Raw genomic sequence first — 27400 nt, 5'->3', positions numbered from 1 at the left:
GTAGGCTAACTGTCACGGCTTCCAAATAAAGATAAAACTATGATGCATTTCAGTCAGGCATGAAGCAAAAATTTTTGTTACTACCCTCATGCAGTCTATTAATATTAAATATGGTAGTTCGGGTTTAAGGGGGGTGACAACTGATCAAAACATTACTTGAGATTATGGTGGAAATGATTGTGGCTCATACTGCCAGAATCAAGTGCTGCAACCGCGATTTATATATTTAATTTGGCAAAGCAAATTGCATAAAGCAAGCTGGAGCCACATTTTGCGGTGAAACCTCTGAATTATCAGTGTGTCTCACTATGTTCCCCTGTTTCGGTAACACATGGTGTACATGTTTTCAAGTGCATGTCATTTTTTTTGTTTTGAAAGTTTTTGCCGCATTTTATCGGGCTTTATGCTGTCTTAAATCTATATTTCAATGAAAAGTAATGCTTTCTTCATATCACTGATGAATTACTTTCAGCTGTTGTTAAGAGATGATGGTACAGCATTTTGGATTTCTACGTGGATAGTGAAAAACTTTTTATTATCAATGACGCTAGACTGGGGCATTCTAGCTATGTTCGACTAAAACTATTGTCAGTACAACAGACATCTCTAGGCCGTAACATCTTTATGTGTGGAAATGCAAGCGGACGATAAAGCTGTGTAATTAAACAAATACATAACTCATAACTTTCGGCAAGACAGGGCATTTCCACAACAATTTCCTTGGACTGGCCCCAATTTTGCTGGAACTTCTGACTGATATACTTGGTTTGTGTGGCCACATGTGGCTTCACTGGATACTTTTTGGACCAGCAAATTAAAAGCAGGGATAGTCTCTTTTTTGAAAAATAACTTTGGCATAACACTTCGACAATATCAATCAAATTCTGTGCTTTTAAGAACAGTGTTTATATAAGGCGAAACTTCTTCAAAGACGTTCAAAATAATATCATTTTGGCATTAAATGACATTAAACCTGGACACGTGGCACCAGGTCTGAAAATAACGGTATTAACAAATGTAACCATTAAGCACTGATGTCATTTGTTGAGCACATATGGTGCACATTCAAGTACGGTAGACAGCACATAATCTCCCATGGCTGCGTAGGTATGCAATTCCGTGTTCGTTTCGCTATACGAAATATATTCCTGAAGATCAGAGACTCGTCTTTAATCAATAGGGCCCGGAAATTTAGGCATTTGCCTAAAAATGCCTATAAATGCCTAAACGAGGCATTTTTGCCCTTGCCTGCCTTTTCGTCACTTTTTAGGAAATTCTACTTATTTAACCGCAATTTTTGCCTATAAATGCCTAAATCCGGCACTTCGGTCCTCGGTAACGTTTTTCAATTTTGAGACATATGTCTATGTATGGTGAAAGGCACGCGCCGATGCACGCACAAAAGGCGCAGGTCTCGCCGAACGTTTTTCTCGAATTGTAACTTGAACGTAGTGTTTATCTTGAATTGTAGCAAGAGACGAGTTTGGAAAGAGACCTGAGATACATTAGTGCAATCTTCTCAACATTGCCGGAAAGAATGACAAAGTTGGAAAAGGCTGGACTCTCAATAGATGAATCACTGAAGGAAGTGGCAGAAGTACCGTAGCACTTCGGGGAATGGAAGAAAAGGGCACCACTGCTTCTACGATGATGCAACAACTGGTAGAAAAAAATAGATGCCTAGAAACAATTTCCCAAATCAGAGTCTTTCTATGCGGAGACGATATGGGCACATCACGACGATACGGGCACATCACCTGAAGGCCTAAGCCTTTATCAACTCTCACGTCTAAGGTTCGCGCCACTAAGTTCATGCGATGTCCAAAGAAGCCTTTTAAGGTACAAAACTATGCTTAGCGAAAACCAAAGGAGCTTCACGCTCGAAAACCTGAGAATGTGCTTTATTGCTTCAGTTGAGGACTCCGTACGCTCCATGCTTGACTTATAAATCTTGTACTTCTGAATAAAGAGTATTATTCAAAGCGCCTATTTTTGCTTTACAGAGCCTATTTCAGTGTTTTTTAGAGCCTAGATGCCTGCCTATTTCGGGGTTCTTTAGTGCCTAAATTTCCGGGCCCTATTAAACAATTAACAGTGCCAGCAATGGTAGGTGAAGCATGGGATAGGATGTAGTTGAAAGTGATGGGTCGTACAACCAGTAGAAGGTTTTCAGCGACGACAAAAAAAAAACACGTTGGCAACAGCTGAGAACGTGAAGACCTTGCGCAAGGTCTCTTCCAAGTTGCCTCGCCGACATCACACCTGCTCGAAAATCTCTTCTCACAGAGATAGTAATTCGTGCCGGATCTTCATTTCTGACCACAGTGCAGTGTCTCTCACTGACGTCACACCACGTGACCCAGGCATCCGCCTCCCCCTCCTCGTCTCCGGCAAAGCGAGGCAGGTTCCAACACGATCACGGTCGGCAAACTCTTTTTTTGTTCGCTCGATGGGAGGCTGGAGAGGATGCGGCCGATATCGGGGCTCCGCTCTCCCGATAAAGCGGCCGACTCGAACGCAGCGTCAGTGTGACAATCTCATCCGCGCACACACATTCGGTGCCAAGACTCGCTCCTTTAAAGGTCCTTCAGCGACATTGAGACCCTTTAACGGCCGGCGACTGCGTCGAGGAGATGAAAGTGAAAGCGCATTGCACTGACTGCACTCTGCCGTGGGAATGGAAGAAAGAAAAAAAAAAGAGAAGAACTGAGCTAGCCGGTGAAAAGATAATCAGTCGGTGAAACAAGCCAGGGCACATGTCCTACAGAACGCTTGCCGATAGATGTCCGAACGAACATTCCAATTAAATGTTGAGCGCACACCGACACAAACACCACTGTAAACAGCACGCTCGAACTCGGGGAGACGATCGAAAAGAAGAATAAAATATGATAGAAATTGTATATTAAACGAAAACGTGGTGGCGATCAGGCCGTTTTTCGGATTCGGAGACTAGCCTTTGAAACGAGAGTCCGAGCTGGTCGCATCAGTCAGACGATAGTCGTAAGGGATCGTCCGAAAAATCGTTTCTCCCCGAGGAAAAAAGAGAAAAAAAGAAAAAAGCATGTCCATCACTGAGCACCGGCACGTGAGCTGTAGCACAGGAAAGAAGAAGCGTGAAAACGTAACCGCACGCGTCGAAGCGGCCTCGCCTATTTCCAATCAATAAGCAGCAGGCAGCAACTACGGTGCCAGAAGCGGCGAGGAAGCCCTCTTGTATCGAAAGAAAGCTCACAAACCGAAAAAGAAAACCGTGCCAGCTACGTGAGAAATGAGAGACACGGCAGGACTAAGCGCACAGCATCGAAAAGACACCCGCGCCGCAAGCAGTAATCGACTCCATTCAGGAAATTGCCTTCCGCGGTCGTTTGTCAGGCGCGCGAAATCCCGTCCCGAAACATCGCACGGTAACCAAAAGCCAGAGCTACCCCGACTCGCGCCCGTGGTTTCAGTAGCAAAAACGCCATGGCCACAGCTTCGGTCCTAATAGAAAGACACAAGCGTGCATTTGTGTACGGAAGTTGACAGCACGCGATTTCGTTTTGTTTTCGTTTTGGCGTCGTTTCTAAACGAAATTTGGCACCACTCTCGGGCGACGACACATGCGTCGCGCGGTCGCTCACCTGCATGGCAGTGACTCCAAGTTTTTCGTTGCTGATCTTTCGCAAGTGTGAACCCAGCGAGCGCGCTTCCACCTGCAGGTATATGCTGTCCGCGATCGCATCTTGTCGCTCAGCGGCCGCACTTTCGGCATCCGAGGCCGACGACGCAGATGCCTCCTTGGCGATCGGCGATGGGAGAAACAAGTTGCTCTTGAGAAAATCATGCACCTCCAATCGGTCCGCGAACTTGCTAATGTTCCCGAACAGTTTGATCGAGGGCTTCGCCTCACCGTGGCCCGCGCACAGCACGCAATCGGACACCACAGCGACGACGACGAGCAGGTGGAGCAGAGCGGTCCGCAGCAGGGCCAGAAATTCGGAAGAAGCTGCCGCCATGTTCCCTTTCGGGGGGTCAACAAACACCGCCGCCGCACTGCACAGCACACAGCGGTGCTTGCGAGGCCGGCTTCGCTGAGGCGACTTCGTCACGTAGCCGTCGTCCGGCGTAGCCGATTCATCGCGCCAGGTCGACCACCAACGACACCAACGCGGTGGCTGCACAGACGCGATCTGACCACCACAACACAAGATCACACGAGCCGCCCGACTGCCGCATGTCCGACACCTTGCGTCCGAGCGGCGTCTGCCATTAATGGGCGGCGAAGGCCTAGCGCTGCCAGGATTGGCCAAGAAGTAAGTAACGTTTTTAAAAACATAATAATGCTGCAACACAATATTTACACTTATAAAAGAATTTTATGATTTATTAATTAAAATAAATATTTATTACTGCAAGGAATTGTTTTACAAACAATTATTTGCTGCTCTTCTTTAAATCAATATGGCGGCGCCCACAAGATCGAAACATGAAGGCGAAACGGAGAGGATGAGCTGATGGTAATTCGAGATGTGACAAGGTCGGTCATAAATGAGAGGCAGAATGATATCCCTGGCTAATAGATACGCGACTCTTCTCACTTGCAGTATTCTTAAACACGTGGGTATACCTGTCAGTGTTTCGTTTTCGCACCCAGGGCACTTAGTAGTCTCGGCTGGCGTACGGGCGCAAAGGTCGTTATACACGGGAAACAGTGAGCAAAAAAGTTCCTTACATGTCTGCAAAACTTTTTGCTTTGTGCCATGTATTTCGTCTGATTATTTTTGCATGCTTCAATTTGAATTTACAGGGCAGTGCTGCGAAGAGCGGTACGAATGGAAGGATCCCGTATCTGAAGATGAAGTGTGAGTGTCATTGTGGTTACGTTAAGCTAGGTGCCAGATTTTTTTCACTGCGAAGCTAGGCCCACTTGTGCGTATGCGCAGTGTTTACGAGGGTACATTAACAACTGGATAACCAGTCACTTCACGAGTGTACTTACCATATGGTTCTACGTTGCAGCGTCAACGTTACCTTCGTTAAAAAAGATGGATCGAAGGTGCCGGTGCGTGGAAAAGTTTGCGACAATCTGCTCTATCTGGCACATCGACATGGCATCGAGATGGAAGGTATTACTCTATTCATGGTTTTCTATTAATCGTGAACACAATTGTATAGGTTCAGCTTTTCATTTTATTGAGTGGCCAAGTTCTCTCCGACTGGAAGCTTTCGTTGCCTATTTCGTGTTTGCATTGAATGCATTTAACACGCCTGAAACTGCAAAACTATAGTTTCATTGTAAAAGATAAAAGGTGTTTCGTAATGATGTTTCTTTGTAAATAAAGGCACACTTTGCACACCATGAGGATTGTATAATGTCTTGCTACGTCGAGTAATGGAAACATCATCTTTCCCACAGGTGCCTGCGAAGCTTCCCTGGCCTGCACAACCTGTCACGTTTATGTGAAGGAGGATTACTACGACAAGCTGCCAGAGCCCGATGAAAAGTAATCTTCTTTTGGTCTGTGCTGTGGAATTTTTAAAAGCAAAGCTACAGTAGCACGAAATGAACTGCTGTCATTTTCATCTGTAGGGAGGATGACCTCTTGGACTTGGCACCATTCCTGAAAGAAAACTCCAGGCTTGGTGAGAACCTGCTACTGGTTTTACTATTCCATCTTTGGTTTAGCCTTGCCCTACATTCTGCTGCGGAACCTACAGCGTCAGCTGTAAGACCTTAATTACTGAATTTCGTATTAATGAAATTACCATCACGTGGCAAAGTGGAGAGGAAAATCCCGCCTCCAAGTTAGGGGGAGAAGCCAAATGTGCGAGGGAATAGAAAGGATGGGAGGCAATAATGGCCATATCAGATTTAACTGGTTCCCATGAGCACAGTTAGGCTTTCTGTTACATCTAATGTAGGTTCCACAGCTAAATGGCTAAAAAAAAGCTACAACAGCTTTCACTGATTAATGCACTAAGCCAGTAAGCTGAGCTCTACCATTTTTTTTAATTGCGCACAGTTGCATGTCACAGTTAAGACAATAGACAGCACTACGACAGGAAGATGTTCAAAGCAATGAAAGAGTGCTTGAAATACTTGTGGAGCATTGGTGCAATGTGGGTGTGTTGATACCTTCAGTGAAGAGCAGCTTTGAGAGTGGTTGCCATCCAAAGAACCAGGGTAAACAGCAGTTTCTTACTTGTTTTGCTTTTATCTTAATTTTATCTTAAAGAATTAAGATAAACACGAAAGCTAAGAAACCACTGTGGCCAACATCACCATCATTATAATCACCCTGCAGAATTTTCACCCAGTTGTGGTAGCTAGTTGAATCTCTCTAACCCTTTGTGGGACAATGGGACACATACATTGCGCACTGTTCCCCATACTAAAGGGTCGTAAGAGGCAGTGAGGTGCAGCAGTCGCACTTATGCTATGCTTCCACCTATCTTAGGGTTTCAATAATTTGTTTAAAAATGGTTTCAGCAGCGTCCTTTAGATGAGGTAGCGAGTCAAGACCTTGAAACTTTCTTTTTTCGGGCGCATTGCACGTTTTTGGCTGTATTTGATTTAGCAAAAAAAAAATCGACATGAAAATGCCTGGTGAGAGATCCCTTTTGCTTGCAAAGAGAGGAACAATTCTAGATCACAACATGGACTTGTTTCAAACAGTTGAAATGACAGTAAGAAAAAAGCACTTTTTTTTTTACCATGCTGAATATAGTTGGACATTTGACGACTGAATACAGAGTGGTAATTCTCTAACATTGTATATAGAGCTTGTTCTTGGGTGCTAAAACATCAATAGCCAAACATTCAGAACCGCCAGCAGCAAGAAGCCCTTCCGAATGAGCATGGAGAGTAAAGAAATGGCCGAAAATAGATGGTGTCTCAGGTAAGTTCGGCTTATTGGCAAAGAAGACAACCTTTTGAAAGTCGAGCAAGGGCGTAGATGCCATTGGTGTTCCAAGACTGAAGAAGTAGGAACAAGTTCATGAAGTGGTATAAAGAAACTAAGTCAGTGAGGAAACCTGGAAGGAAAATGAGGAAGCCCAATTTTCTTTATCCCCCATTTAGTGCCAGTGGGACAAATATGTCCCACTTTTTTACACTTAACTAAAATTATGAAATTTGTTGAGAACCGTTTTTGTGAACCTGATCTCCTTGTGCAATGAAAAATTTTTCAATTTTGCAAAAATTATATGCTGTCCCACAAAGGGTTAACCCGCTGGCTTTCCCCCCCTCAAATTTCAAATGAAAATGGCATGTTGCAAAAGGCTCTGTATAAACAGCTATTTGCATACACTACTCACCTTTTTCATACAAAAGAAACCTAGGTATGCATTACCTGCAGTGTTTGCAAAGCCAGAGTAAATTACCGTAAAAACGCGTGTAAGGGCCCCACCCTGTTTTCCCGAAGGGAACTATAAAAAGAAAGAAAGATCCGTGTAAGTGCTGCACCCAAACTATCCGCGACCCACGTGGCCTCCGCGATCGGCTCCGGTTGCGAGCGACGATGCGCTTGATCGTGGAGACCACGCACATGCACAGGAGCTTCCTGGTGCCGTTCACGGATAGTGCCCGAGGCCGCGGTCATCATCATTAACTTTTTCCTTCGCCGTGAGCTCCCGCTATCTGTACCACCATCAGTATTGTCAGATCCAGCTTTTTGTAGGCACGGGAGTTTCGGTAGCATGTTAGTTCACCGTTGTTGTGGCTTTCGTGTGCTGCCGCCAAGCGCTGCAATTTTAGCAAGATGGGCAAGCACTTTAACAGCTACATGGCTAGCATTTTGCTGTCGAACACGGCAAGCGTGTGGTGGCAAGGAAATTTGGCGTGGCCAAGAAGTGCGTCTGATCATGGTGCAACCAAAAGGATGCATTGAGTAACACAAACTGCAAAAAACGCACTTTCCAAGGCAAGCCATACAATTTCCCGAACTGAAAGAGCTGCTCTGCTATGTCTAGTACACTGTAGCTATGTGATGGAAGTGCGGAACAACGCCTACACGTTGACAACGGACATGCTGCACGACTTCTTGCGAGATGAGCATGCACCAGAGCGCAGCACAGAACCAGCTCGGAGTTGGGAGATTCTGAGAGTGACGATTGAACTTAGAATAAATGCCGCTCATTCCCTGATTGGTGCGTTTTTACTTAATTTTTTTTCCCGCACATCGCATGCATGGGCCGCGCCCTGAAAATTGGCCCTCGAATCTAGAAAAAAAAATGTGGCCCTTACACATGTGTATACGGTGTTAGAGTGAAAGCATGGTAGTGCTATCTGTTGCCAAGGGGTCCAAATGTAAGAAAAGCCTTTGTGGCTATCACTTCCTCAGTAGAGACTAATCACATAAATAGCACTGTGCTCTGCATTCTGTTAAGAGTACTGTACTTGTTTCCCTCACCAAACTAAGATTTCGAGTGTGGGATGTCATCACGATATTCACTTAAGTTGGCATTAGTTTCATAATAACCTAGGTCAGGCTGCCCTTGTGACTTTAAAAAATAAAATCATCCTTCACAGTCACTGTTACAGTGGAACCTCGATTATACGTCCCCCGGTCATGCGACGACCCGCATTTTATGACGAATTTGTGCGGTCCCGGCAAAACCCCCATAGAGACAATGCATTAAAAACCTCGGTTATACGACGCAAATTTTAGAAGGACCCCGCTTCGTACGACGGCTGGCTCGTACCGTCCGTCAAAAAAGGCCGTCAGCAAACGCAGGCCGGGATGTACCGTATTTTCGCGATTCTAAGCACCCCCCCCTATTTTCGGAAAAAAATTTCTGAAAAAAAAAAAAAACTGCATGCGAATCTAAGCACCCCCGTTTTTGCGCGGAAGAGAGCGTTGCCGAAGCCGCCAAGTGCACTTGCTCGCTTTTTCGTCGAGCCTGTGCAGTTGGAGTCCCAAGGAGGCGCGGCCTGCGTGTTGTCGTTGGACTGAGAGAAGGATGAAAAGGAAAGCGCACGGGGCCGCCTACTGGCGTGAGCCAAGCCACCACCGCTGCCGAGGAGAGTTAAAAGATCAGAGGAAAGATAAAGAGAAAAGATAAGACGCGCATCCCAGCAACAGATGCGTCTGCAGGAGCCGACGCTGATGAAAAAACAGATAAGCGGGCGAGGCCGCGCTCGCCCAAGCGAGGACAGCGGCGTCCACGGCGCTTTTTGTAATGGAAGTAATGGATGCTTGTGCCCCACGATAAAACTTCCGAAGTGGACAACGATGCAGAGGTTTACGCTCCCATTCCTAGTTACGCGGACCTGTTGCAGAGCGTCGACAACATCCGGCGCTTTGCTTGCGCGCGCGACGATGTTGGCGACCTACTGCCAGACGTGGCAGCCCTTGAAAGAAAGTTGATGCGCCGAGGTTGGGCAAAGGTGCAAAAAAAAAAAAAATTACCGATTTTTTTAAACGGTAATAAAGATTTTTTTGCAAATCTGTTTCAAACAAATGCTGGGTTTTGTCTTTTTTAATCTGATTGGCGTACTTGCCGCGGGCTTGAAGCCGGTCAACAGTTTTCGGCGCAAGGCCGAGCGCCACTGGCCGCATTCTTTGATTTTCGATTATACGACACCCGGATTATACGACGGTTTCGCGCGGTCCCCTGAACGTCGTATAATCGAGGTTCCACTGTACAAGGTTTTGTGCTTTATACTTTTCTAACCTAATTGATCAACTGTCAAGTTGTGCATAGTGGCTGCTGAATCGCTGTTCCACCGTATTTTCTTGGCTTGGTTTCCAACATTTGGCTGTAGGTACTACATATTACTCGCACATAAAAAAATAAACAATGTACACTTAAGTATCAAGAACTGAACTGAAAAAAAATATTTTAAATTTCCACAGTGCTACCTGCGACCACTGTGGTTGCAAGACATAACCAAGCCATCACTGTGTTCAGTACAACAACACTGAGTGCCAAGAGGAATTGCTTTACTGTGCAAAGCAGTTGTCCATATTGATGTATGCAGGTGTTTATTCGCTGTACTGTGTAAAAGCAGCTGTTGTCCATGTTGACGCACGCTATTTACAGGCTGCCAGATTCTGCTGACCAAGGACTTGGAAGGCCTAGTGGTGACGCTTCCAATGGCAACTCGCAACTTCTATGTCGACGGTCATGTACCTCAGCCGCATTAAGTAATGACCGTGTATAACGCGGCCATTTTACTGTACAGAGCTGATCGTCAATAATTTTTGTAGGTAATTTTTTTGTTGCGGATGCGTTATTTCTACAAATACAAGCTGGCAGCAAACACGATATCCCTCTTGATGAGCTTGACAGCTGAAATGAAGAACACAGATGCGTTATTTCTACAGATCAATACTGTGGACCACATACAGGCAAGAACACTTTTGTTGAATACCATGCATACTCATGTAAGGGCCCCAGCCGGTATTCAGAAAAGGAGAAATGCATGAGCTAAAAGAATAGCTTCATGTGCACATAATTTTGCCTGTGTGGTACAGTCCACTGAGAACTACCTGTTTTAATTTATGCGATTAATTCGCGCCGGTTGTCGCGCGTGCGTCCTACCATTTATTCGTTCAATGCATTATGTATTTGAAGGGTTTGCCATGGCTGCTCTAATTCATCATTGAAATGTGTGTTGCAGCATAAAAGGGGGATGCATGATCAGGGCTGCAGTCAGAAAATTGTTACCAAAAAATTGGTCTCATGTAGGAGCCACACCCCGTCAAAACCTTGAAAAAAAAAAGGGCCCTTACATGAGTACATAACAGTAATTACTAAAGCAATCGCTGTTTTTCGCAGAATGTGATATGAAATGGCAGAACAATGCTCAATTCCGCCAGTTCTTTATTGCTTATTTACTCAGTATGCATGCAATGGATCAATGTTACACAGTACTAAAACTTGTACTTGCCAAACACAAAACTTTTTGCACATGGCATAGACAGAAACTGAGTATAAACTGAACGTTAATATAGACTACCATCTTTTTACATATAGGTGCCCACAAAAGTTTTTGGAACAAGAAAATTACAACAAAGCTTAACTGCTGGGTAGCTTAAGCATACAGTCACGAACTGAATGGTGTGCATTGCTCTTTCTTGCACAATATGCCCAATGCACCACTAAATGCCAGACTGTGCTTCTAGTCAGGAAGAAAATTTACATTTTTTGTGTTCCGAAAACTTTTGTGGGCACCTGTATATGTCAAATAGATTCTTGATATAAAATGGTGTCTTAGCTAACCACCCTCATCGGTTTGTGAACCTTACTATTTCTATTACTAAACGCACACATGTTCTACATTTCAAGACATTTGTGGAACCGCCTTTTCAGCGTTCAAACGACTTTTCACACCTGCCTTCCTGTGTTTTCTACACATTGCAATTACAACAAACTAATTTCAGCAATGTAGCAAAGTTAGCACACAAATTAGCAGTGATTAGCTATTGGAGCCACGTGTCAGCAACTCACCTTCTGAGAATTTGTTTTCCAGTTCCGAGTTCCCTATGCATTTTGCAGCCTGGACTATTTGCCTTAGAAGCTCCTCTAACCTTCTCATGCACCTGATTATGCTTCCTGGAAAAAAAGAAAAGCACGAACCATCACTATTTTATTGCTTGTTTACATCACAAAAATTTCTGTGCACGAAGAAGCAAATTAGTACCTTGAGAATAACTACACTTACATCATTAGCATAAGTATGAATCTGACGTCAATTTCAAAAACGCGTCTATGTTTCTTTAGACCTTTGCTAGATGTGCTTTCTGCAAGTCGTCATGTTGGTCACTTGAATATAGTGGGCATGCTGTGGCTAAGCACTAAGCAAGCGGAGCAAGAGATCCGCACACTTTCTGCCTAAAAAATGCAAAAGTCTATTTGAACTGGAAATTTCATTTCCATACACCCACTAAGACAGTCATCTGAACTTATCCTTAATCTGTCCTGACAAACCTGGTAAAGGTAGAAATGAGAGATTCAAGAGACCTAGAAGATTATCCCACGAAAATCACATCAAAAATAGAGTGTTTGTTGTGTTGTGTTGGGTTTAATGGCGCATAAGCGACTAAGGCTATCATGCGCCAAGCTCAGGGTATAAAAATTCTTTTATATAGGATGTTATACAAAAGTCTAAATGAACGGAGGTGTAAAGGGCCTAAAAAGTTAATTCGTGCAACCTAGTGAAAATATAAGACAAAATTTTAAAAGAGACTTATGGTGAATGCTTTAAAAAGGGTTGGCAACCTCAGCAGCCATCCTTGGCTGTGCAAGGATCTCGAGGTCCCCAACCGATAGAACAAAAATAGAGAAAATACTGCAGCTTCACTGCACAACTATGGATTAGACAGCACAGGCAGCAACTTGCCTTTAGAAACTGAATACAAATAGTGGCAGCACTGCCTGCCAACGGTTCTTGACAACAGGCAAGATTTCCCACCTTTTGGCTCGCCACCGAGAACCCTTGGAATAACTTCAACATGTCCAACATTAGCCAAGCCTTTGGAGAGGCCTCCTTTTGAATCAATCCTCAACTCAAAAGAAATTTTGACTGAACTAGACTCAAGTCTCTATGCTGTCAGGGGTTTGCCCCTTCCTACACCACCTGCCAATGCCTGAAGTCCATGTGGCCTGCGTGCTGACAGGGCCTGAAGATCACGTGCTTGAAGGTCATGTTCCTGAAGGTCATGTGCCTGAAGGTCATGTGCCTGAAGGTCATGTGGCCTGACAGGATGCTCACACATGAGCACCCTGTCAGGCCACATGACCTTCAGGCTCATGACCTTCAGGCCTCACACATGAGCACCCTGTCACTAATGCTGCACGTGCATGCATGCACTGGTAGGGAACACCTTTTGACGCAAATCGAAAGCAGTACGTAGCAGTTACTGCCTCCTAAAACAAAGAGCACTCTGACGGCCACTGCACTTGCCTTCAAAGACGTCGGTCATGCGGCAGACCTGCGCAAAGGAGGCCCCCTTGCTCCAGGCGTAGACGACGTCCATGAGGTGCGGCTTGAACGAACTCACATAGGTGTCCTCGTCTATGCACAGCTTGGCGTCCTTGGTCACCCGTGCCACCCTCCGTGCTATATCCTGCAACACCCCAAAACCGACGGCAGCGATATCAGCCGAAGTCCGCTAATTGCTGTGGCACGCACAGCTATAGTTAAGAAGGCACCGAACAGTGAGGTAAAACAACCAAAGCATGTGCAGTTGTAGTAAAGGAGGCAGCGAACAGCAACGCAAATTTATCAAGGTTCATGATATCAAAAACTGTGTGGTGAGTCTGGTGAGCGATGACAGGACACCTGCAACTTGCTGCTGAGCAAAGAAGCAAGCCTTTGAAGGTTTAAGCCTTTGAGGATGCAAAGGCATGTGAAGACGCAAGCCTTTGCACACCATTCATTATCATTGCCACTTAAGCTAGGTGGCTAAACTGCAGGGCAAAGGCCTCTCTCTCACTGACCTCCTATTGTGTCTGTCCTATGCCAGCCATGGCAAGCCAGTAACTGAACTCCATCGTCAGATCACTCCACTAATTGAGACCGTGAATACATTTGTTTTCCCCTCTTCTCAATATCCACTCTGTCGCTCTAACAAGTGGCCGGCTATCTGTTCAATGCATCCTGCACCCAGGACATGTTCATCACAGTTCTTTTCTTCCCCTTAACTCAACTGAATCTCATCTAGAGGAATTTGTCCGCCTGAACATGAAGGGCACCAACACACACACCTGCATCTGCCGCAGGGGGCCTGACAGTTCCTCTGTGAGATTGGGCATCTCGTTCGACTTCTCCTGGAAGACGAGACAGCTCAGCAGGGCTGTGGCCTGGTGCACGTTGAGCTCGTTGAATGTGTTGTTGAAGATCATCTCGGTAACGAGGAGCTCGTCGGCACTGCAAGGTGAAGGGAAGAAAAGTTGGGGAGCGAGCACCTTGGAGCACAAGCAGAGTGATGAATGTCGCCCCTAAGACATGATTTGCATACATACACACTTGTCGTAAGTACTGTATGGCTGCACCTTATACTAAGTTGGAGTGTGCTTTTTTTTGCCCAGTGAGGGGCGCGAGTTTCGGGGTTAACTAATACAGTCAAATCCACTTATAACAATACTGAAGTGCCATGGAAATACCATTGTTATAACCAATAATTGTTATAACAGGGTTGTGCTGTAAATACCACAGAACACACGCAAAAGTTGACGGTGCCACTACTGACCATTGTTATATCCGATATATTGTTATAACCGGTATTGTTATAAGTGGGTTTGACTGTACATGGCAATATACTGTATACATCGTGCGTTATGACCTTTGCAGAGTTTTGTAGCATGTGTTCATGAAATCTCTGTGTACCTTATGCACCCCCCAGTTTTGAAGTCCTAATTTTAGAAAAAAGGTGCACAAAAATTACACGAATAAGTATAGTACGATACTACAAAAGCAAGACAGAGCCATGCAAATGAAAACTGCACAGGCTGCAGGAAACGCACAACCCTACCGAACGTGCAAACCCACCTGCTGACTTCACACGCAACCTTGCCCTTGATCTCCATGACGTCGGCGGCCGTGGAGTAGCCGAGCCGCCGAAGGACTCTCTTGCGGCACTTGAGCTCATCCATCTGCAGCAGTGCCTTGGCCTTCTTCAGTTCGTTCTTTGCATCCCTAATCTCCTGGGCCACCTGTGGGTTCAGCAGTCCAGAATACACATCCAGAATAAGCTAAAGAAACAACAAAACTTCTTCATTTTTGTTCCACATTTCAAGCATCGAAAGTCATAAAGGCCTAGTTCAAGACATAATGAATTCGTAACAGCTCAAATCAGCAACACAAACACAGAGAACAACTATCAACATGCAGAACACAGAATTTAAATATCAGTTTAAAAAGCATCCAACTGCAAATGGTTGATCACTTTAAACAGTCGCTTTAAGAAGGGATGAGGGGATCGAAGGCAGCTTTTCTATTTTTAGACTTAGAGTGATGAAATTTGGCAGACTCTCTTAAAACAGCATCAAACAATCAGATATAAAGTTTTACAATGACAGCTTCAGTAGGTTCCCTTTTATCATTGTCTGTATGTTGTCACCAGGTTGCTTGCTTGTGGAAAGCCTAGCATGACAAAAAAACAGGCTACAGGTCTTTAAATGCTTTTAATATTTACTAAGAAGTGTGGTGTAAGTCAAGACTCTCTTAATTTTTTTTTTAATTTTTCTGCTCTTTCTTTAAAGGACACAATATGCACATTCTTTTATGTTTAGAGTGTATCATGCTCTAATTACCATGTAATAAAAACATGCAAGACTACATGGTAAATCTGAGACTGTCTCGATGCAGACCACATCTCCGTGATCACAACAAAACAAATGGGGTAAAAATCCATGCACCCATTGCTGTGCTACGCTTTCCACGAACAAGGTATTAAGCTCAAAACAAACTTTCAAGAAAACAAGCCTGAAAGTTCTAACCTAGCACACACTGTCTATGTGTAGATGCCAACAAATATATTCATTTGGAGCGCTTAAAGTTCATTTTTGGGTGAAATATCTCAGTACAACATAGAAGCAGTGTTGGAGATGCCAAAAAGTGTACTTTTAAAAAATCGACTTTTCTTACGATTTTTGCGATCTCATCCCCACATCCCCCCTAAAGCCCAATTCTCAAATTTATACAACTACAACGCAGTACATTAAACAAGTCCTTCTTAAAGCAAGGAATGCTCAAAAACATCTTCATCACATCACCTTCATCTTCTTCTCGTATTCTTCATACAGCTTCGGAAGATCGGGTCTTGAATGCAGTGGATGGGAATACATCCGATTCTCGAAGGCCTCGATTTTCTAAAAAGGACCCAAGAATGAAACGTCAGGCAAACATGTCAGATAACCTACGGCATGCAATATTGTATTTACATGCATTACGAATTCACTTGTTTCTCTAAAAAAAATTTGCGAAACCCTGAATGGTACATTCATTACGCAAGGCAATATATGCTAGAAAAATTATACTTTCTTAACTAAAATAATTGGGTGCATTCATTACAAGAGTAAATTGGTACTCGTGATCTTTACTTTCTCCTCTCAATGTTGAAGCATTATGATAAATCTTTACAGCCCATTCTGTCCACCAAATGTTACAAGTCCACAGATGTTAAAATGAATTCACAGTGTTAGGTGTATGGAATTGCTATGCATGGTCAACTAAGAGCTGCAACTTCCAAAAGAAAAAGACCTGTCAGCTGCAGAAAACTTAGGAGACGGGTATTAACCCAAGCATCCGAAATAAAGCCCAACCAAAGGCAGTGCCTAAACCTACCCAAATTTTCAAACGGCTCTAAGGAACTATATGGAATTAAACATAAGCAAGCTGAGCTTACACTACACTTTCTGCCATGCATGTAGTCAAATGTTCCACAGCTGTTCCACTCCAAATATTGTCTCAGCTGTCTCACTACTGCCTCAGGACAAGTTAACTTTCCACATTTTCTCTTTGTCAATGACAATAGTAGACAAAGCTTTGATACGAAAGTACAGCAGGTCATGTCTTTTTGTCCTCTGTGCACACTGCGCTCTCTGTGTGCTGAGTACCAAAAATCACGTAAACTTAGTGTGAAAAATATGGATGTCTCCCTGCTCTTGCGACAAGGGCAACATCATTGCACAGTGAACTTCAAGCTCTAACGAATCCACACACATATTTCAATCCTCATATAAAGGTCTGTCTATGCCAGAGCCAGAGGTGGCAAGCACTGCCATCAATGGTTCATGATCAGTGAGGTCCACTGATTGAGAATCACTGACAGCATGGACACTTTTCATAACATCAACTGAGAAAGCTTCTGCCTAGAAAGGTTTGGTTTTATGGGGTGCAACGTATCAAAGCAACTCATGCTATGAGGGATGCCGTAGTGAAGGGCTCCAGAAATTTCGGCCATTTGGGGGGTCTTTAACATGCACTGACACTGCACAGTACACGGGCATGTAAATCAAATTTCCCCAGAATTCATGCAAATGTTCCCCTTACTTAAAGTCCAGTACCTCAGAAAGGTATACATCTACATTTGCAGATCCCCACTTTTAACACACTGGCAGCATTGCTCACCTTGACAACTTCCCTCATGTTGACATCTTTGATGTTGAGGTCTTCAAAGGGGTCGACCAACGGTACTCCCTTAGGAAACCTCTCTTCTACTTCCTGCAACAAATTCAATAAGCAAAACAATCAGTTCAGTGAAGCACGCCATGAATGCTCTGGTCTCTTGCCACAAGATCATAAAGAGCTCTTCACTGCACTCTCAAATGGGCAATTACTCCAAACTAAACCCCATCCTGTATAAGGATGTCTTGTTCACAGTATAAAAGAAAGGGCGAAATAAAAGCACTGCAGAATCCTGCATCTAATCAAAGGTTTCTTTTTTTTCACATATTTTAGCATGCCAAATTTCTGTCTCATACATTATACAGATCGAAAGAATTTTCAGCCCAAGTTCGCAGTTCCGGTCTCATTACTGCTGAGCACTATCGCCATCAGGCTTCCAGTGAGAGGAGGCACGGTCTAAAGGTGACGCCACTCGACTGTTTCAATGCTTTCAATTTCGACGCCATTTCATCACAATGACCTTGCCATGACCACTGCTGTTCATACCCTGCCATACCACAGCTCAAGGTAAGAACGCAGCCCAGTGAGGAAAAGCACTTACAACTTCCTCCACTACCCCAGTAAAACTTCAATCTGAGAACGTACCCTAACTGACTTGAGAACGGCGGCTCTGTTGTCCGAAGACTTGAGGTCCTGGTTGTAGAAGAGGCGAACTGTGCTCATCTTGCTGATGTTGTCAATGGGCACAGGAATTACCTGGGATATCAGTGAAAGGAGTAAGAAAAAAATAGCGCACGCAACTAAAATGTTTGCATAACTACAGAAGTTATTAAAAGCATACTTTTAGAATGTAACAAAGCTCTGAAGTGTGTTGACTATGCTAGGCTTCAACGTATCCACAACACAAGCAGTTTATGCTTTGTCTCACAGCTTCCACAGTTCAGCACTGCGCTATAGCAATGGAATAGATGAGACAAAGTGTAATGGAAAGAGCGCAGACAAACCTGCATTTCCCCTTTCTCTCCTGGCTTGGGCGGCGTAATCTTGGATGTGAACTTGGTCTGTGCACTCTCCTTGGAGACATTGAGAAGTACCTCAACGATCACCATGGGCTCCTTCAGGCCAGACTCTCCCTGAGCAAATGCACATGAGAACACCAAACGATAATTGACTTTTACATCTTCGCACATACCATCATTCAGTGTGCCAGCAATGAGCAGCAGCAGCCATTTAGCTTTACCAATTTCATCGATCTTGGCCGTGGCAGTCGCATTTTGATGGAGGCAAATTGCCAGAGGCCCGTGGCTGTGCCATGTGGGTGCACGCTAAAGAACCTCCAGGCGGTCGAAATTATCCAAAGCCCTCCACTACGGCATCCCTCATAGCCTGGGTTGCTTTGGGACATTAAACCCCAATAAACCAAACCAAATGTAACAAAAAACGAAGTACTAAACAGAAAAGTACTCGTTGCACAGGCTATGTCATGTGTAATTTCAACAAGCATTCTTTAAGCTGCAAGAATCACATTTTTTAACAGAACTACCATAGAAATAATATGAGAAATCTATGTTAGATTTTGACTCAGTTGTGCTATGACATGAAGCATTGTAACACTGCGCACAAGATGTCAATACTCAACAGCCAGTGTTTATAGTTGCAGCAACAGAATACTGGTAGTACTCTGCCAGGCTTGAGGGCAAGGCTACAGGAGTGTTTAGAGAAATAAGCTAATGACAGGTAAAAATTGAAAGTGGACTAAGTGTTTGCAGTACAGATTCATGTTTGCAGTACAGATTCTCAAAGGACACGCCACATGTTCAGTAAAAGTTCTTTAATTCTAACTCTGAGGGGACACGAAGGCAGCACTTATTAACCAAAGTTCGAACTAGCGAAAGTGAACAGAATATGCAGTATAGTATATGATGTTCGGGAAGCAGTTGGGTAGCAAGATCACCTTATATTTATTGTTCTAAAATATTCCGTCATCACCTTCTGCTTTCTTTTTCTCCCAGAAGGCAACAGCCAACACCCCCCGTTCTATACTCCGTTTCATACATAGCAGTCAACGCAGCGAAGGCTGCGGCGCCTGTTCGCGCTCCTCGTCCGCATTCTAATGTAGTGGTCAAATGTTTAGGGGAATCACCCAAGGTGGAGTAGATTTGTAATAAGGGAGTAATTACTCATTGGCATCCACCCAAGCGCAGCCATACGGCTACAAAGGAAAGCTATACAGCTTTCTCAGAAACTTCGTAGTTAAAGAAAAATTCGTCCTGGTCCGGGGTTCGAACCCGGAACCACCGCCACACCGGAGCAGTCGCTCTACCAATTGAGCTAACCGGGACGGCAAGCTTATGGTAGGGCGAGAGCGAATTGATCAGTAAGTCCCACTTCGAGTTACTGATCAATTCGCTCTCGCCCTACCATAAGCTTGCCGTCCCGGTTAGCTCAATTGGTAGAGCGACTGCTCCGGTGTGGCGGTGGTTCCGGGTTCGAACCCCGGACCAGGACGAATTTTTCTTTAACTACGAAGTTTCTGAGAAAGCTGTATAGCTTTCCTTTGTAGCCGTATGGCTGCGCTTGGGTGGATGCCAATGAGTAATTACTCCCTTATTATTCTAATGTAGTGCGTCGAAAGTGAAAAGAGTAATGAACTTAAAATTACAGTAAATGTTGGTCGATATTGTAGTATAATAATAAAAGTGTTTTATTTTGCAAAAAGATTGCTTTTTTTATGTTCTTCAAAACAGAGTGCCTTAGTTTTCTGGCTTTTTTCCGGCTCCTCCTGTACCAGGTTTTTGCCCTTAGGCCAGCCGGTGATGTCGTCTGCTTTCGTCTTTCGGTTTTTGAGTCTGCGAAAATGGCATCGCTATCTCCTACTCGCTTATTTTCTTCGCCCACTGCGGCTTCAAAAACATCTTCTGCTCGCCTATTCTCCAAGCTGAAGTCTCCGAAAATTTCGAAAGACTGCAAGCAGGTGATTGTCAACGTTTTTTCTCTAGCGTAAGGAAGCGCTTCCCGGAGAAGACTGCGCGTGAAGTTCTCGAAACTGTGGGCGAGATGACCGGGTTGAGCCCTCGGACAGTTGCGAGGTTCAAGAAAGAAGGTCTCTCTACTGGAATAAGATCACCGCAAAAACGACCTAGCAAGGTGACAATATCTAGCTCTCGCAGTGTTAAATATGACAGCTTTGCACTCAGCGCCATCCGACTCAAGTTACATCGTATGTATGCCGTACACTACACTGCCTTTTTCCTTCGAAACAAGTAAACAGCGCTGTGTTCATCAAACTAGGCATTAGAGTTTGACAATTTCGAGTTTCTACCTAATGAATCTTTTAAGAAAAATGAAATAAATAAATAAAAACCAGCCAAGCCGGGAGTCGAACCTTTACCCCTGTAAAATGAACAGACAGGCGCGCGCTTCGTACCACTCAGCCACGACGCGAGGCGGACGGATACATTTCGCTTGTTTTTTGCAGCGGACTACTTTCGTACCTTTGGCAGCGTTGACTGCTATGTATGAAACGGAGTATAAAGCCCTAACTAATCTGAAGGCCTTCAAAACTGAAAAGGTGACTGTGTTTAGCATGTCCGAACTTGCGCAGCGGAGGGCCGCACCGGAGTCGCAAAGGGCATGCAACCACCTCTGAGCACGATCGCAAAGCTGAAAAACCGAGCTGCGTGTGACCATCCTGCAACTTCCGCTTTTTGACTAAAATGATAACGCAACCTCCGCGACTCAAAAATTCATGCTTGTGGCTCAAGGAAGTTGCGACACCGTTTAGGTTGAAAAGCAAAAGTTGCCATGACGACTGCGTGTGCAATGCCTGATTTTGTAGTCTTCCTACCCCGAGTCACAAACTGCCAAACCAATGAGCGTGCTTTTTGGCGATATCCTGCTCCAATAACACACCGACGTCGACTCCACGCATGGTTACAGTCTTCCCTTGAAGCGTTTTAGGGTGGTAATCACTACGCTGTAGCACACTGCATACATTGACCACTATGGTTGCAACTAATCAAACGGAACATAGCCGCCGCGGTGGCTCAGCGGCTATGGTGCTCGGCTGCTGACCCGAAAGACGCGGGTTCGATCCCGGCCGCGGCGGCTGGAATTTCTTTGGAGGAGAAATTCTAGAGGCCCGTGTACTGTGCGATGTCAGTGCACGTTAAAGAACCCCAGGTGGTCGAAATTTCCGGAGCCCTCCACTACGGCGTCTCTCATAGCCTTAGTCGCTTCGGGACGTTAAACCCCATAAACCAAACCAAACCAAACGGAACATAATACAAAAGGCGAGACATGCAGAAAACATCAGAGAAAGCTCAAATTCAGTCGTTTTACGCACACAGCAGTTTTGTGCTCGACCACATGGTTTCAGATTTGGAATGCTCCTGAAATTCTGCAATGCGTCTGATTCACTGTACATCATCGCTACTCGCATCATTCACCGCTTAACAGCAAAAGTGAACATAGCAATCTCCTGAAGCCTATGAGATCAGTGGCTGCAAGCAATCATAGAGTTTCTCAATGGAGAAAGCTCCTTCTCCCCCTGTTTACCTGGCCTCGCACGCAAGCGGTGTTTGGTTTACCGCATACCCAAGCCGCCCAGGTGCGGTGGAGCATAGTTCAAATTATCGGAGGCGAAACACATTCACGTTAGAATTAACGGGCTATGTTCTAAATACACTCCCATGAGGCATGACCGTCTAAGTCATACAGTTCGAATGATCCAGAAAATAAGCCATGCAGCCATACTTACCCTGCAACTGTAGGCAACACACACACACACATAAACTCTTGCCTATGTGGCAACACAATGTAGTACAAGCACCTTCCTCTTCTCTTTACAAACGTTACTTTCATCAATACTTACTGATCTTATTATAAGTTGTATGATCAAGCGCTGCAATCTTACACCAATCATGCGTTACTGTGCTCATGCTAATCATGAACAAATTGGAAATACTGAATGCGTGGCTCCACAGGTAGGTTGTTAGACTTGCTGTGACCTATGACCCAAGTTTTTGTTTCTTTTTTTTTAAAGTCCGCTGAGTAAGTACAGAGAAAGAGAGAGAGAAAAAAACGAGAACTAACCCGTGCGGCGACCACTTTCTTCTTTGAGTAGCTAATGACGACGCCCCACCCAAAGTCATCTTCCCCATTGTGAATCTGCAAAGAAATGTAGTAACAAGAATGAACGCAAGAAGCTTGCCAACACCTACCATGCCTGTGTAACAAAACATTCAGCAATAGCTGGCTGCACAACATGGAATATTTGGCACAATCACTAGTTGCGCACGGAGGAATCTACAACACGGTGACCAGTATCACTCCATTTTGCTCCTTCTTTGTCCTCCGTGTTACACCAACAACGCCACAGAACTGGGAAACATTCCCTTAACAGCCGTCGCTGTAAAAGCATGATTAGTGGAGTTATTTCAATTCGACTTTTCAATGTTAGCTTGAAGTCTGATTTTTCACTCACCACCCAAAGGTACTACTAGTAGCCAAAGATAGTATGTACTACTGAAAACTGTTACCACCTGAAGCTACAGGCAGAGGCCATACTTTTCTGCGGGTAGCGCCTCACTGATATGCAACTCGACCCATGCTGATTAAAAGGTGCAAGACTATGCTGCCTTTGAATGTAGCACTATAGTCCCATGTCCCACCAATGTTAACACCACTTCAGGCAAACCTTTAGGCAAGTGGTCTTTCAGCTTTGAGCTGAAACATGGCTTGTTGTGATTCAAGGAAAGAGGCTCAATAGGGGATATTCAAAATTCTGCAAGTGCGCTTTCCCACATAACTATGTTGCCCCAAACAAGATGGCCAACTTCTCTAAAAGAAAACTGCGTGGGCTACAGGAGAGGCGTTAAGGGTGTGGATAGAATGTAAGAAACGCATTTTGGGAGAATCAAACAAAAAACCAGTCCTCCTTGCTTTGTTTCAGCTGGAAACGCATGGTCAGCCATCTTGCCTCGGGTGACCTTGTTATGCGGGAAAGCGCACTTGCAGAATTCTGAATATCCCCTATTACGATGATAATGACTGATATTACAGTTAACTATTTTTAATTCGAACAACTGGTTTATTTGAAATGGCACTTAGGTTCCACCAGGAGTGAAAATGCTAAAATGGCCCCCCTCTAACTGGAACAAAATTCCAGCCCCCTTTGAGTTCCAATTATTGAGAGCCGACTCCAAAGGAAAATGGCAGCTTAGCCAAAGAGTGCCATGGCTAACGTGTTTTTTCCAAGCATTCCATCCCAGAAGAGCTGATCACCAGGCCAGAGCAAAGACTGTACCCATCAGAAAACCAGTGGGTACCTGGCAGCGCAGGAATTCACACCCCACATTTTCTGCACAGATGCTCAAACCACTAGGCAAGAGACTTTTACATTTCAACCCGTTAGAGCCCATGCCCTCCTCTGAAAAACTGTCCCCCGTCAGGTTCAAAATGCGGCCAGCCAGCGAATGACACAAGTGGAGCGGGGAAGGAGGCGAAGGGATGATGGGGAGGCACTCACGTGGACCATGCGCCCCGGCTGCAGGTAGGGCACACAGTACTGAGGCTTGGTGAGGAAGGCCTGCAGTTCCCGCGCGAGAGAAGCCAGCTGTTGGCGCACCTTGTAGTACGAGGCCACCTCCAGCTCGTTGGGGATCTGGAAGGACTCCAGCTGGGCCTCCAGCTTTCGCAGCTCTGCAATGGAACATATTGTGGTGAGGAGCCTCGGAAACGCTTATACCTTCTTCAAAACTTGTCGGTTTAACTGTATGCAAAGGCAGTTAGTTTTTGCAGTGCTAGGGATAAATGCACATAGAATAAAACCTTGTTAATTCAACACCCTTAATTCGGACATTCGGACTGGTTTGGTTTGGTTTACTAGGGTTTAATGTCCCAAAGCAACTCAGGCTATGAGGGACGCTGTAGTGAAGGGCTCTGGAAATTTCAACCGCCTGGGGTTCTTTAAGGTATGTCACCACCTTTGAAAAGGCATTTTTTTGTAAAAATGACATTTTTCCTTTTTTATATTTTGGGAATCCCCAAACATTCAACAATGTTTTGCAGCAAAAATAATGTTGATATCTTATTTTGTTAAAAAGTTATAGCCAACTTTCGAACAGGTGGTGGACAGTTCTGAAACCGAAACTGATGTGGTTTGGTAACAGAAAATGATCACTCGGCGATAATCAACGGTGTATATTGAAAATTTTTTGTTTTGTTTTAGTTTAATATGTAAAAGATTATTCAAAAGCAATTTGTAAGGCTTCCTTTTTTTTAAAACATTGCTTTAAATTTCCGCAAGAGGGATGCATGACGCTACAAGCGTCTCAGTTGTTTACTTTGCGTGCGCTTCACGCTATCGCTTTGAATGCTACTGTATTCGTCCCTCAATGATGGCAAAAGAAGTACAGCAGATATTTTGAGGGAAGCAGGCATCGAATCTGGCCACCGCACTCTCGTAGCATGTTGCACCAGTGACCATTACCGTGTGATGAAGGCCCAGCGTCAATCAACGGGTGAGGCAAAACATCTCCGCAAAAAAAGACAGGCAGCAACAAATGCCAAAAGAGAGCTCGTATCAGCTACGAAGGGCCCTAGCTATGAACCTGGAGGATTTTAACTTCCTAGGGTATGATGATCTTGTTTCTACAAGGATTGAAAAACTTTAATCTTGTTTTTCTCAAAACTTGTTTTTTTGCATTTTCGTGTTGCGCAAACAGTGATAACTTCGAAATGAATAAATATTTTTCATTGAAACTTTGCACGCTCGTTTCTTTGTTAATAGCCTGTGCAATGAACTAGGATAAATGAAATCGAATGATGAGTTTTGATGTAATCAAGTTTTATGTCAAAGAATGCAGGCAAAAATGACATATTTTTTTGTTTTCTTTGGCATTTTTGCTATAACTTTTTTCCCAATCATCGGACGGCAAAGATCCTAGTTGGTTGCATAGTACGGTTAGTTGGCTAACTCTGTGCCAAAAAGTTTACAATTCCTGCTCTCCATTCGCTAGTTATGAATTTTTGCATAACAGCAAAGTTTGGGCAATTTTTTGAGAATAATAAATGCCAGCATGGATTTTTTCACTCTTTTTTGCTTTTGAATATCATATAAAACAGTGTTTTATAAGTTAAATGTGAAATAAAAATTTAAGAGTCCAAATTAAAAAAAATTTTGAAAAAGGTGGTGACATACCTTAATGTGCACTGACATCGCACACTACACGGGCCTCTAGAATTTCGCCTCCATAGAAATTCGGCCACCGCGGCGGGGATCGAACCCACGTCTTTCGGGTCAGCAGCCAAGTGCCGTAACCACTGAGCCACTGCGGCAGGGTGGGGGGGGGGGACATTTGGACTGTCACCAGAGTCCTACCAAATGCCTATGCGAGTCTATGGCATCAAAAGCTCGTTTATTCAGATGCCCTATGCTGGCATCCATTAATCCTAACAGGCTCCGAAAGTAGCACCGTGTAGAGGTATGACCTGCTCAACAAGCGACCAACCAAATATTTGTCCTCTGGCCTGAACTGCATATTACATTCTTTACCACCGCCCTCCAATGTATGCGCAACGGCAGGCATTTTACGATCACCAGGCCCCCGTCGATAAGTCCAGAGGGGGTCTAGCTGCAAAGTTTTGTTTTTGGAGCTTCGTTGCCAGCCCTCAGCGATGGCGGCTGTTGGCCATGCATATCAGACAGCCGAGCCTATAGCTATACGCTAAAATGATAATTTTTTTGTCCCCGATTTTTCTTTACTTTTCTTTCAAGTGTGCCAATGCACACTTCCCTCATTTTCGTCCGCATGACGTTTTTGTTCCTGCAGCTTGCTGGCACTCCGCTCTCATCACCCGCTGTTTGCTGTTTGTGAGGTGAATCCTCCTCAGGTGCGACGCCACATGTGAAGAAGTTCCAGCAGTACTGAGTCACACAGTGACAGAAGCTTTGGAGACCTTTGCCAATACGGAGCAGTCCTCCTCATGCCACTTCCGACAGTGTGCACGAATTAAAGCGTTTGATGGAACTGCAAAAAACTGTCACCGCCGCCGAGTTTTTGCCTTAAAAGAAGATGACCATTGCCCAACCTGTTACCCAATAAATTTTACTGTCGTGCGAACGGCTTTTTGGCAGTTATGGGGCAGCCATTTGACAATTCAACATTTCGGATAATTGGGACATTTTTCTCACTTCCTTAAAATCCGAATTAACGAGGTTTTACTGCAGTTTAAGTATCTGTTAAAGAACCCATTGTAGATGCACGGAAACTGAGTCAGAAAATTACAAAGCTTGGGAAGAAACCGTGGATACTTATTACAGTTTTTGAAAAGTCCACTCTGTTATGCATGTCTGCATTCAAAGCCCAGGAGGACAAGAAAGGGTGTAAAAATTCGTGTGTCCTGACGGTGACCCCAGTAGCACAGGCTTGAATGCATCATGCCAACAGCTACTCTGGAACCAGTGCCACATGCAAATTGTCCAGAACAAGCGTTCCCATAACAAAAAACTTCAGATCTTTGTTGTGGGTACTTGAAATAACTTATAAACAGTTGTACAATAAGTCTGCCATTACAAAAATTGACCTTCGAGAGCTTTCTCTGGATGTGCCACAATTTGCTACAGTGGAACCTCGATTATACGTCCCCCGGTCATGCGACGACCCGCATTTTACGACGAATTTGTGCGGTCCCGGCAAGACCCCCATAGAGACAATGCATTAAAAACCTCGGTTATACGACGCAAATTTTAGAAGGACCCCGCTTCGTACGACGGCTGGCTCGTACCGTCCGTCAAAAAAGGTCGTCAGCAAACGCAGGCCGGGATGTACCGTATTTTCGCGATTCTAAGCACCCCCCGAATCTAAGCACCCCCCCCCCCCCTATTTTCGGAAAAAAATTTCCGAAAAAAAAAACTTTGCATGCGAATCTAAGCACCCCCTTTTTTGCGCGGAAGAGAGCCTTGCCGAGGCCGCCAAGTGCACTTGCTCTCTTTTTCGTCGAGCCTGTGCAGTCGGAGTCCCGAGGAGGCGCGGCCTGCGCGTTGTTGTTGTTGTGACTGAGAGAAGGATGAAAAGGAAATTGCACGGGCCCCTGCCTACTGGCTCCAGCCGAGCCACCACCGCTGCCAAGTGCAGATAGAGGAGAGTTAAAAGATCAGAGGAAAGATAAAGAGAAAAGATAAGACGCGCTTCGCAGGACGCTGCTGAAAAAACAGATAAGCGGGCGAGGCCGCGCTCGCCCAAGCGAGGACAGCTCGCTGAAGAAGCGAGGACAGCTGCGTCCACGGCGCTTTTTGTGTTGCTGCTTTCCGACACTGGCGGCACAGAACTATCTGCA

General features: G+C 44.7%; 2 protein-coding genes and 1 pseudogene across 5 annotated transcripts in view; 2 read left to right on the top strand and 1 right to left on the bottom strand.

The window, feature by feature from the left end:
- The window catches only part of LOC149357404 (uncharacterized), a 65515-nt pseudogene extending 39335 nt beyond the window's left edge, over nt 1-26180 (top strand). The window contains exons 6-7 of the transcript XR_016291817.1: nt 23613-23781; nt 25894-26180. The product of XR_016291817.1 is annotated as an uncharacterized LOC149357404 (transcript). The remainder of the gene's footprint in view (nt 1-23612; nt 23782-25893) is intronic.
- LOC149357405 (adrenodoxin-like protein 1, mitochondrial) lies at nt 4331-23412 on the top strand. Of its 3 annotated transcripts, none has more exons than XR_016291819.1 (7): nt 4331-4693; nt 4790-4844; nt 5002-5108; nt 5399-5486; nt 5573-5625; nt 13711-13962; nt 23319-23412. XR_016291819.1 is itself a non-coding variant. In XM_089584645.1 (6 exons), the coding sequence occupies exons 1-6, from the start codon at nt 4531-4533 to the stop codon at nt 10128-10130; spliced, it is 570 nt and encodes a 189-aa protein (XP_089440771.1). In that variant the 5' UTR covers nt 4332-4530; the 3' UTR covers nt 10131-10301. The 3 variants fall into 3 exon arrangements, 1 of the variants encoding a protein (XP_089440771.1); XR_016291818.1 differs by lacking the exon at nt 23319-23412 and adding an exon at nt 17425-17574; XM_089584645.1 differs by lacking the exons at nt 13711-13962; nt 23319-23412 and adding an exon at nt 10027-10301 and having other exon boundaries at nt 4332-4693.
- The window catches only part of LOC149357403 (exosome RNA helicase MTR4-like), a 33118-nt gene continuing 15627 nt past the window's right edge, over nt 9910-27400 (bottom strand). Inside the window, exons 16-26 of the mRNA XM_089584644.1 lie at nt 23589-23761; nt 22154-22228; nt 18064-18192; nt 17705-17815; nt 17063-17155; nt 15706-15801; nt 14480-14643; nt 13696-13858; nt 12889-13055; nt 11437-11537; nt 9910-10275 (exon numbers count right to left, since the gene is read on the bottom strand). Coding sequence (XP_089440770.1) covers nt 10223-10275; nt 11437-11537; nt 12889-13055; nt 13696-13858; nt 14480-14643; nt 15706-15801; nt 17063-17155; nt 17705-17815; nt 18064-18192; nt 22154-22228; nt 23589-23761 — 1325 coding nt within the window. The 3' untranslated portion in view covers nt 9910-10222. The remainder of the gene's footprint in view (nt 10276-11436; nt 11538-12888; nt 13056-13695; nt 13859-14479; nt 14644-15705; nt 15802-17062; nt 17156-17704; nt 17816-18063; nt 18193-22153; nt 22229-23588; nt 23762-27400) is intronic.

Source organism: Amblyomma mixtum, chromosome 3 (genome assembly GCF_055824585.1).
Source record: "Amblyomma mixtum isolate Tamu chromosome 3, ASM5582458v1, whole genome shotgun sequence".
In the NCBI taxonomy this organism is placed as follows: domain Eukaryota; kingdom Metazoa; phylum Arthropoda; class Arachnida; order Ixodida; family Ixodidae; genus Amblyomma; species Amblyomma mixtum.
Note: the sequence above shows the minus strand (reverse complement) of the source record. Positions and strands in the feature narration are given on the sequence as shown.

Coding starts and splice junctions, on each gene's coding strand:
- LOC149357405 (XM_089584645.1), top strand. CDS start 4,531: ATGAGAGGCAGAATGATATCCCTGGCTAATAGATACGCGACTCTTCTC. Junction 4,694..4,789: donor GTCGTTATACACGGGAAACA/GTGAGCAAAAAA, acceptor TTGAATTTACAG/GGCAGTGCTGCGAAGAGCGG. Junction 5,487..5,572: donor CTGCCAGAGCCCGATGAAAA/GTAATCTTCTTT, acceptor TTTCATCTGTAG/GGAGGATGACCTCTTGGACT.